This window comes from Natator depressus, chromosome 13 (genome assembly GCF_965152275.1).
Source record: "Natator depressus isolate rNatDep1 chromosome 13, rNatDep2.hap1, whole genome shotgun sequence".
Taxonomy (NCBI): Eukaryota; Metazoa; Chordata; order Testudines; family Cheloniidae; genus Natator; species Natator depressus.
The window spans coordinates 32,821,305-32,832,392 of NC_134246.1; the positions used below are offsets into that span (position 1 = coordinate 32,821,305).

The 11,088-nt window shown below is 40.9% G+C and overlaps 1 protein-coding gene across 1 annotated transcript; it reads right to left on the bottom strand.

The window, feature by feature from the left end:
- Window positions 1-1,073: 1,073 nt before the first annotated feature.
- LOC141997455 (olfactory receptor 13G1-like) lies at window positions 1,074-5,171 on the bottom strand. The gene is made up of 3 exons (XM_074969835.1): window positions 5,149-5,171; window positions 4,155-4,279; window positions 1,074-2,497 (listed from the first exon to the last, which is right to left on the bottom strand). Exon 3 carries the CDS (start codon window positions 2,412-2,414, stop codon window positions 1,362-1,364), a length of 1,053 nt encoding a protein of 350 aa, XP_074825936.1. The 5' UTR covers window positions 2,415-2,497; window positions 4,155-4,279; window positions 5,149-5,171; the 3' UTR covers window positions 1,074-1,361.
- Window positions 5,172-11,088: the final 5,917 nt, after the last annotated feature.

An 11,088-nucleotide genomic window follows, 5' to 3' on the forward strand; every position in this document is an offset into this window, starting at 1 on the left:
TGGACATGTAATCCATAAGCCTTGTGCCAGTCCTCCGCACTGTATTGAAAGGTGTACACAGCCCTTGTGCACCATTACTATAAAGTCTATTGATTCGTACATCGTGCTACCAAGAACAAAGACAGGGTTCATTTGAAATCCTATACAAAATCTTTCATCCTCATAAACCCATCTGACATTGAGACTACCAGCCTTCATTTCTGGTCTGTAGATGTGTGATGTCATCAGCAGAGACTGAACCCCAGATTTATGGCTATTAATCAGGATGGGCAGGGACGGTGTCCCCAGCCTCTGTTTGCCAGAAGCTGGGAGTGAGCAATAGGGAATGGATCACTCGATGATTACCTGTTCATTTCCTCTGGGGCACCTGGCATTGGGCACCTGGCATTGGCCACCTTTGGTCTGACCCAGTGTGGCCATTCTTATGTTCTTACAGAATTGAAAACATTATCCTCTCTTGACTGAGCCAGAAGAATGGTCACATGAGTTCAGAGGTAGACTCATAAATGTAATTCAGCCACTAGAGGGGGATAAAGAGCTGCATAATGTTGGTGTGGTCTACAGCTGTCTTTTCTAACCATCATTTTATGTGGGGAGACAGTTAGCTGGGAAATCAGAAGAATGAACAGTGTTTGTGTCAATGACTGCACAGTCAATAATCAGGCTTAATCCCCACAAATAGTACCTTTGATGCTTAAAAGCATTTTACAAACATTATCTATTTAAATCATCCAATTGCAACATCACTGTAAGGTCTAGTTGCAAACCTAAAATATACAGCAGGAAGGAAGTGTGCCTTTATTTCTGGAGCCCAGTTGCATGCACTGAAATTAACCAGGCAGAGTAGACAATCCTCTGATAAAGAAATGAAATTATAAGACTTCAGAATTATAGGTAAGTATATTTTCCCCTATTTTACAGGTGGGAAAATTTAGTGACAAAGAAGGAAAGTGACTTGAGCAAAGCTACAAAACAAGTGGTTGTATTTAATGGCTTTTATATCACATGTCTGAAACATTTGAGATAGTTTATAACAGTAATTTTTCTTTCTTTCTTTCTTTCTTTCTTTCTTTCTTTCTTTCTTTCTTTCTTTCTTTCTTTCTTTCTTTCTTTCTTTCTTTCTTTCTTTCTTTCTTTCTTTCTTTCTTTCTTTCTTTCTTTCTTCTGTAACATAGTTTCAACTGGTTCCAAAACTTTCAGCCATTTAGGAAATCAACATTTGACCAGTTAGAAAGTCCTTCATGAATACATGCACCTTGCATCTTTTTCTAAGGTTCGTTCTGAGTTCCATTTCCACAGGAAAGCAAACACCAGAGCTCCAGGCTTGCGAAGGAACCAGTCAAGGTTTGTCCCATCATGACCTATTTCCCACGGTATGGAAGCATTTTCTTGATTGCCATCTTGACATCTTTATTCCTTAGGGTGTAGACTATAGGATTGAGAGTTGGCGTCACCAGGGTGTACAAGGTGGCTATCATCTTGTCCCTGTCAAAGGAGTAGCTAGAGGCTGGCCGAATGTAGGTGTAGATGACAGTGGAGTAATAAAGAGACACCACAATGAGGTGGGAGGAGCAGGTGGAGAAGGCTTTTCTCTTCCCTTCAGCCGTTTTGATCCTCAAGATGGCCCTGACAATGAAGTAATAAGAGACACATGTCAACAGGAAGTCCCCCATAGCTAGGAAAATGTCCGCCATGAAGACCATGACCTCATTTAAATGCACTGAGGTGCAGGAGAGAGCCAGCAGTGATGGGATTTCACAGAAAAAGTGGTTGATAACGTTGGGCCCGCAGAAGCTCAGCCGCAACACGAGGCCAGTGTGCACCCACGAATTGACCACAGCAATGACTATCACTAGGGCAGACAGGCCCACACTTACGGTCTTGTTCATCATGATGCTGTAACTCAAAGGGTGGCAAATGGCCGCATAGCGATCGTAAGCCATGACGGTGAAGAGTACCATCTCAGCCCCCAGAGACCATGTGAAGAAGTAGAGCTGGGCCATGCACCTAGGGTAAGAGATAGATTTACTGACAACCATTAGATTCCCCAGCATCCTGGGGATGATGGTGGAGGTGCAGATGATGTCCACCACAGCCAAGTGGAGGAGGAAAAAGTACATGGGCCTGTGGAGCTTGGAACTGGAGAGGATGGCAGCAATGATGACTAAGTTGCCCAGCAGGGCAATGATGTAGATGGAGAGGAATAGGATGAAGAGTGGGACCTGGAGTTGGGGTTTACTGGAGAGTCCCAGAATGATGAATGTGGTCACGATGCTTTGGTTCTTCATTCCTGGAGCTCCAGAGATTGTTGCGGATGAAGGCAATAGCTTCTGAAAAGTCTCTAGGACTTGCACTGGACAACTCAGGCTGAGGTATTCAAAGGTTCCTATGGGGTTTAGATGCCCAATTTTCATCTAAATCCCTAGATGCAGAGTTGGTTGGAAAACAGAATTTCCATTCCATGGGAAATACCAATATTTTGGCATTTGTTTTCATCCTGAATTGGGATAAAAAATTGAAATATCATTTTTCTTTATTTATTTTGTGAAAAGTTCTGAAAATTGTCAATTTTAACCTCTCTCTGTATATGCCTGAAAAAAACTATTGACATATAAAATTTTATTCTGAATCAACCTTTTTTTCCCTCCAAAGGATATTAAGATGACACACAAACTAAAATTTTTGTTCATAAATCAGCATGGTGATTCAAAATTTTGATTTTGAATCAACATTCCAAAACAAAAGTTTAACTTTGTTTCAAAATTTTGATTCTAAATTAAATTTCATATTTCATGGAAAATTTCTTGAAAATCCAATCAAAATGTTCAATTTTAACTAGGCTGTCAATTAATCAGTTAAATCATGTGATTAACTCAAAAACAAATTAACTTGATTAAAAATTAATCTTGATTAATTGCAGTTTTAATTGCACTGTTAAACAATAATAGAATACCAATTTAAATTTAATACAAATATTTTTTATTTTTTACTACATTTTCAGATATATTGATTTCAATTACACCACATAATACAAAGTATACAGTGCTCACTTTATATTATTTTTATTACAAATATCTGCACTATAAAAAAGAACCAAAAAATAGTATTTTTCCATTCGCCTCATACAAGTACTGTAGTGCAATCTCTTTATCGTGAAAGTGCAACTTACAAATGTAGATTTTTTTGTTACATAACTGCACTCAAAACCAAAACAATGTAAAACTTTAGAGCCTTCAAGTCCACTCAGCCCTACTTCTTGTTCAGCCAATTGTGAAGACAAACAAGTTTATTCACATTTACAGGTGATAATGCTGCCTGCTTCTTATTTACAATGTCATCTGAAATTGAGAACAGGCATTCCCATGGCACTTTTGTAGCTGGCATTGCAAGGTATTTAAGTGCCAGATATGCAAAACATTCATATGCCCCTTCATGATTTGACCACCATTCCAGAGGACATGCTTCCATGCTGATGATGCTCGTTAAAAAAAAATAATGCATTAATTAATTTTGTGACTGAACTCCTTGAGGGAGAATTGTATGTCTCCTGCTCCATGGTTTTACCTGCATTCTGCCACCTGTTTTTTGTTATGGCAATCTCGATTTCAGAACACTTTCATTGCAGATTTAACAAAATGCAAAGAAGATACCAATGTGAGATTTCTAAAGATAGCTACAGCTCTCAACCCAAGGTTTAAGAATCTCAAGTGCCTTCCAAAATCTGAGAGGGACAAGGTATGGAACATGCTGTAAGAACATGCAACACTCCAATTTGGAAACTACAGAACACAAACCACCAAAAAATAAAATCCATCTTCTGCTGATGGTATCTGACTCAGATGATTAAAATGAATGTTCATCAGTCCGCACTGCTTTGGATCATTATTGAGCAGAACCTGTCATCAGCAATATATACATTGACATATTTTTTTGTTCCTCAGGTTTTGGAAAAAACACAATTTTTATTGATTTTTTGTGTGAAGAAAAATAAATTATTGAATTTTTGGGGTATTGGGGTTTTCCCCCCCACCCTCCCCCATTTTCCATAGAAAAAAATGGGGATCAAAATTGTTCTCTTTGTCAAATCAAAACAAAAGCAAAAGATCCCCCCAAACATTTGCTTTTTCCAAATAAAAAGTGTCAAACTCCAGTACCTTAATTGTTGGTCAGCGGGATCCAAACTCTTGACTTTTTCAGTCAGCGCCAGTTACCCTCTGAACTAACAGGATGGCTCCTTCAACTGCTACTTGTAGCAGACTCATCTCTTGGAGGCCAGCCACTGTAGGAGAACTCATAACACACAATGAACAGTGGGCTGCATAATCCCTTAAAGGGTTTTTAAAGTGTGGTTCTGTTCTGGAAAATGATTTGTTAATAATGCCAGTCATTATAATAAAAAGCTAGGGGACAGATCCCCAATTCATGTAAATTAGAATATCTCCATTAAAATAATTGAAGCTACTGTATTTTACACAACATGAGGATCTGAGCCAAAAAAATTTCAACCATAGCAAATCAAATGGGATATTTTCCACTCCTGTCCTTCAAAAATCTAAAGGTTAGTGCTGTTTGTATTTCCCTCTTCATACATGCATCGTACATGGGGCACATGTAAAACGTTCTAGCAGACTTCTTCATTCTAAGCACATAGAATATCTGTGGAAACTATAATATCTCTAAACTGGAATCAGTATTGTGTGTCTGTCCATTTTACCACATGCACTATGTGCAATGAAAGCAATTTGATTTCATTTCAGATTTCAGACATTTGGAGCTTCATGAATTCAGCGTTACATCTATCTATCTATCTATCTATCTATCTATCTATCTATCTATCTATCTATCTACATTGAAACTCACCAACAGGGAAAATATGATTTTCAAATGTAAAGCAGAAATATTCTTCTACATAGCAGTCTGGCTGTCTTAGTACAGTACCTGGCAAAGCAGATCTCAGTCAATTTCTGAGTGGAATCAAAATAAGAAAAAAGGAGGCAGTTTGAATTAATTTAGTACTATATAATGGGGCAAAATGTGTTCTAATGGCAAAATAATGGCAAAATTTGAGTAGCACATTTGGCTCAATTCCTTGCTTATCAACAGATTAAGTAGCTAAGACATTTGGCAATCATGTAAATTCTCACATACCAGTTCTGGTTGCTGCTCCTCTTCTCCAATGTCAAATGTGTTGTTAGAGGAAGATTCTATGCAGTAATCCTGTGAAATTATGGATTAGATTAATAATAATAATAATAATTAATAGGAGTAATTCCAGTTTTAGCACAGTCTGCACATCTCTAATGTATTCCTTATGCCAATCATAGTTCATCTACAGAGTGCATAAGAGTGGTTAGGCTAAGATGAGTTTTCAGCCTAATATACAGATCGCCATGGGGATATGTTTCCCATAATTACTCCAATGCAGGCCCTTTAGGAAAAACAAATACATATATAAATAAATGTCTCTTTTGATTGGGTGATGGTAAAAAGATGATCCAATATTACTTAAATGTTCAGCATGTATTTTGGTTGGTGATATCATTCTTTAAAATTATATCTGTTAATAATCATTAGCATTTAGAGAGGGCTTTTCGTCCATAGATCTCCAACAGCCTTGTTAAGGATGATCAGTGTCATTAAGCCAATTTTATTGATAGGGAAACTAATGCACACAGAGACTTGAAAGGCCAGTGAAGGAATGAGACCTAGAATAAGATCTGATGATTCTTAGGTCAGGGGTTAGTGCCCTATTCACTGGACCACGCTGCCTTCCACTGTTAGGCCAAAATCTCAATTTTTTGAAATCATCCACTAATGTTAGGTGTCTATATTTAGAGTGAAGAACTGACAAACTCATACGGCTGGATTGTTCCAAGATCCACAAACTCTACTGCTCCCACTGATTTCAAGTTGTACTTAGCTCTGCTGAAACACAGGCTCTAGGTAGCTCAAGACAGTTACTGAAAAAACGTACCATGCTAAACTGAAACCTGATTCTGTGTGATGCTGCGTGCCATGGTGTACACTCAGCAAAATATTGCTCTAGACTTGTTTGTGTCTCAGTGATTCTGTCCGTAAAGTGGACAAGATAACAGGGTACACCTTCTTTTCTAAAGTCTCTAGAGATCTGGGGAAGAAGGATGTTTTAATGTCCTAAGGAATGGTGTTAAAACAGTGTGGATGGCAGATTTAGGTTCTGCAGAGTGTAGGTTATCATGACGATTATTAATTAGAATCATCAATATCTTGCCCTTTTGTTTAAAGGAAACTCTCCCAAAGAAGCCCTGTGAATGCTGTCTGAATAAATCTGTAGACGGTTTAGAACAAACAGTGAGCTGCCCCTTTCTTCTCAATTATGTGTTCACTCTGAAACTTAATGTTGTTGGTTTAAATACCAGTGAGGCTGATGATTTAACCATGAATCACTTTTAGTAAGAAAAGCAATCTCTTTCAGGACCAGGGGTTGGGGACATAGCTTCAGTATTTCTCCTCCAGTATTATGACCTCTGCCATCCAGTGTAATTTTGGGGAATATTGGCAGAGGATTGGTTTATATGCTGTATTACTTTAAAGTAAAAGTTAGAAGACTGTAAAGGTTGCAAAGTCAAAAACCCCAAAGTTAAGAAATGCCAGGTTTAAGCTTGACTGTGCAACCTGAATTTTTTAAAGTTATTACTTCTTCACACAGTGCAAAGTCAATCTGTGGGACTTACTGCCAGGGGATGTTGTGAAGGCCAAATGTGTAAATGGGTTAAAAAAACAACTAGATAAGTTCATGGAGGATTGGTCCATCAATGGCTATTAGCCAAGATGGTCAGGGATGTAACCCCATGCTCTGGGTGTCCCTAAACCTCTGACTGCTGGAAGCTGGAATTGGATGACAGGAGATGGATCACTCAATAATTGCCCTATTTTGTTCATTCCCTCTGAAGCATCTCTCCACTGTCAGAAGACAGGGTATTGGGCTAAATGGATCATTGGTCTGACCCAGTATGGCCATTCTTATGTTTTTATAGTCTTAAGTTTTCCCTTTGAGCATACTTATTAGGATACTATTTTATGACCTGGCCAAAGACTTTTTTCCCACAAGACCCCTGCCTCAGTCAATGCACAGGACAAGGACACAGGAAACTTTGTCGAAGTGGGGGGGGAACTGGTGCCAGAACTGGGGGATCCAGGAGGCCATGCCCCACACTTTTTAACATGGGCGTAGTTCGGGCGGCTGAGGGCGGTGCTGTCCCCCAAACTGCAAGCCTGATGCAGGTCCCTTCCTGCGTTGCTCCATGCTTGCCTGAGGCTTGCAGTGTGTGTGTGTGTGTGGGGGGGCAATGGCACCCCCTGCTGCCCAAACCATGCCCATGTTAAAAAGGGGGGGCATGGTCTCCTGTCCTCCCCCCGGGTTGTGACACCTTTGGCACATGATAGATGGTGCTCATGAATGTTCAGCTATTCAATATTTCTTTTTAACTGCCTCCTTCAATGTGCTGTCCCAGGCATTCTTAATTATTCAACTGGGCAATCAGCTTTTACATGGTGTTCTCATCACTGATATATTAGGGCTCAACTCACCTAGGAACTTATGTGTGGTAAACCTGAACTGGGATTCACGAAGCTTGAGCTAGGCGCTCAGGCTCCCCATACAATGAATGAGAGAGATACGTGCCTAAGAACCAGATTCACAAAAGCCAGCTCTGGTGCTCTGAGGTTCAACCCAGACTAGTAAGGGTCAGTATCACTACCTGCCCTGCAACTCTGCATGCCTTCAGTGCTATGCTGCTGCGGCTCACAGTTCGGACACCAGCAGGTGACAAACAAGCATGCATGTCTCACCCTGGCTTCCGCGACCCCGTTGCTTTTCACAGAATGAACCTAACTCTCTACCAGTTCCAAATTTCCCCCAAACCACACACAAAGCGTGACATCCAGCTGGCTTTCCCCAAACGGTGAGTCACGTGTTACCCCTCTCAGCCTCAGCAAGTAAGCTGCTGCTAAGCTGTGTGACAGCAACCTCTCCAGGACTCTGCCAGTCCAAACCTTGGCCAGCAGGTAACAATCAGTGAATCCCAGCTCCTGAGTTCCTCAGAGATGTCTCTCTGCTGTGTCCAGACCTCCCACAGAACATTCCCAGAGGTTACTAAATTCATTTCTCCTTTAAAGAGACAATACACTGCAACTTGTTGGCATAACTGGGGTTACCACGCTGAACTGCTTTATAGGAAAAGTAAAACAAATTTATTTAACAAATCAACATTGTATTAAGTGATACCAAAGATAAGGAATAAAGATAGAAAGGGTTACAAGCAAACAAAAGCAAAACTATGCTTCTAAAGGCTAACACGTGAATTAACAACTTAGATTTTCTTGTTCAAAGAAGTGTTCCTTTCCAAGTCACTTTTTCAGTATGTCTGACCAGACGCTCTGGCCTGGACCTTCACAGATCTCAAAGTGCTCATTTCCTTTGTTCCTCCAGCTGGAGGATGACTAAATAGCTTTTTCCTCTCTACTTACATCTTTCCAAATTTCATTGACCCCACCTCAAGAGGCAGGAAGGCTTCCTGGGCTTGCAATTGCCATTTCCAATTGAGACTGTTAAATAGCCGCCTTTCCCCACTCACTTTCCTGATGGCTTTGTTTACCTTCCATATGAATGAGCTCCTCTTTGTCTTTGGTCACAGCTTTCTTAATTGACACTGGAGACAGGTAGACAGCTGCCTTCCCTCCAGTTTGGGAGAAACCTGTCTTTCTCCCTTTGTTTGGTCACAGACTTCAAAACATAAAATCAGTGAGTAGCCATAGTTCCTCACATTCTGTTCACGCAGACATTTCACAATGATATTAACCACCAGTGTGTCATTAGCTTTCCAGTAATATATTACATGACACCTCTTCGATACAGGTTATGACAACAATGTGGTAGGTGCAGTGAGTTTGTCAGGTCTGACAGGAGTGACTGACTGAGGATAATGAGCCACCAATGGGCCTCTCGGTCGCTCCAGCAAGGTAGGTGGCTCCCTGCCTAAGCTACTTAATGGGAGATGCCAAGGAGACGGGTGTGTCCTAAGCCCCCACCCCCTCCCAGAAGAGAGAAGAACAGCTTCCTTATACACCTTTTACCCCAGTGGTTAGGATGGTCACTTGGGGTATGGGAGACCCCTGACTAAAGGTGAACTTGAACAATTGGATGAGTGCCCCAGCCTCACAGCTGGGTGCCCCAATCTCTGGGCTAGAGGAGATCCTGCTGTCAGAGCCCATCAGTCACTCCACTTTGGATTCAATAATTAAAGAGTCACTGGGCCACAGTGGAGAGGAAGCACCAGCACGAGAATGACTCTATAGCTTGGTGGTTAATGCCTGGACATGGCATGTGGGAGACCCACAATCCCGTCCTCACAGTCCAACCAATCTTTAATTGCTGATCCACAGTGGAACGGCTTCAACAGCTGAGCCTGAGAGACCTGCCCCCCTGCAGAATATCCCCTAACCCATTGGCTTGTGTATTCAGTTAAGAGGTGGCAGATACCACTTCAAATCAGATCTCCCCCTGAGGTGAAGAGGGGACTTGAGCTAGGAGTCTCCCGCATCCTATGTGAATGCCCTAACCATGGGGCTGGAAGTTATGCAGGGCCTCTCCCTCCCCTATCATTTTGGGTGAGCCTACATGCAGGGCCCGATCCAGTAAGCAGCCTCTGAGCACGCTTACCAGATTGGGCCCTGCAGGTGAGTTAGGCAGGGGAACACCTATCTTCTGCACGGCTCTGGGGCTTAGGCAACTGGAGCATGAATGGAGCAGCAGTGTGCATGTTCAGATGCAACAATAGACGTTCTGGGGAAATTTTACTGCCAAAACTTCGGTGTCAAGAGAACTTAGGTGCCCATAGTGTTTGGAAGCAACTCAGCAGGGGTTTTGTGAATCCCAGGGGCCCTGATTCTGGGATTTAGGTGCCTAAAGTGGCAGCTAGGTACCTAAGTCCTCTTGCAAATTTAGTCCCTATATGCTTTTGAAAATCCTACTAGATGCCTAAATACCTTCAATATCTCACACTAAGTGCTTAATTCATATTTCAAAATCTGGCCCCACGTGCCTAACATGTTTAGGCACTTCTGAAAATCCTACTAGAAATGGTCCAACCAGTAGTGTAACTACTCATAATTTAGACAAAACTCTTCTTGAGCAGATTCTTTTCACAAACATTCAGATCCAATCACCAAGTTCCCAGTCATGATGAACCCATGTTCTTTATAACACTGGAGCTAACTGAAAAAAGACAATGATTTTCCATTGTTTTAAAGAGACTAAACCTTGAAAAAATAACACATGAAAATCTTCCAGTTTCCAAATGGGAAGCCACCCCTCAAAAATCAGTATTTTTAAAAAATTTGGTTAAAGATAAAGCTCAGTTTTCAGTCAAATCTATTGTTTTGGAATATTTTTCCCAAGTTTTGGAATTCTATTTTTTATTAAAAAACAAAACAAAAAACAAAACAAAACAAAAACACTAAAAAAACCCAACAACAACAACAAAAATAAGAACCTGGAAAATTCAGATGAAAACAAAAAACATTTCCAAGAACATCCCTGAAGTTGGTGAAGGAAGGAAAGGGAGAAGACACAAGCTCTAATGTGGGTTACATATACACTCAAAGAAATTGGGCTCAGTGGTGTTCAAGGATGAATGATAAAATAAGGTCCCAGTCCTGCAAACACTTAAGTACATGCCTAGCTGTACTACCATGAGTAGTTACAAAATCAGTGGGACTACTCACAGTTGTAAAGTTAAGCATGTAAGTATTTGCAGGATTGGGGACAGAAGTTCTACTCACTTTGCGTGACAACCTGCATGCTGTTTGTGACCGACTCTGTTCCAAGTCTCATGTTTATGTGTAAATGAAACAAATTACATGAAGAAAATGTCCAGACTCTGCATCACTCATTTCCCCCTTCAACAAGAAATGACAGAGATCCATGTCTCCTCTCAGGGGTTTTTGCAGACTGCAGAGGTTCCTGCCTAAACTGTGTTATTGCCAACAAACTGTAAGAGGCCTGTGTCTGCACTCTGCTATCTCTCCAGAGGGTATAAAAAGTGCAAA

Bases quoted from the DNA above. Each gene is read 5' to 3' on its own strand.
- LOC141997455 (XM_074969835.1), bottom strand. From the start codon at position 2,414: ATGAAAATTGGGCATCTAAACCCCATAGGAACCTTTGAATACCTCAGC.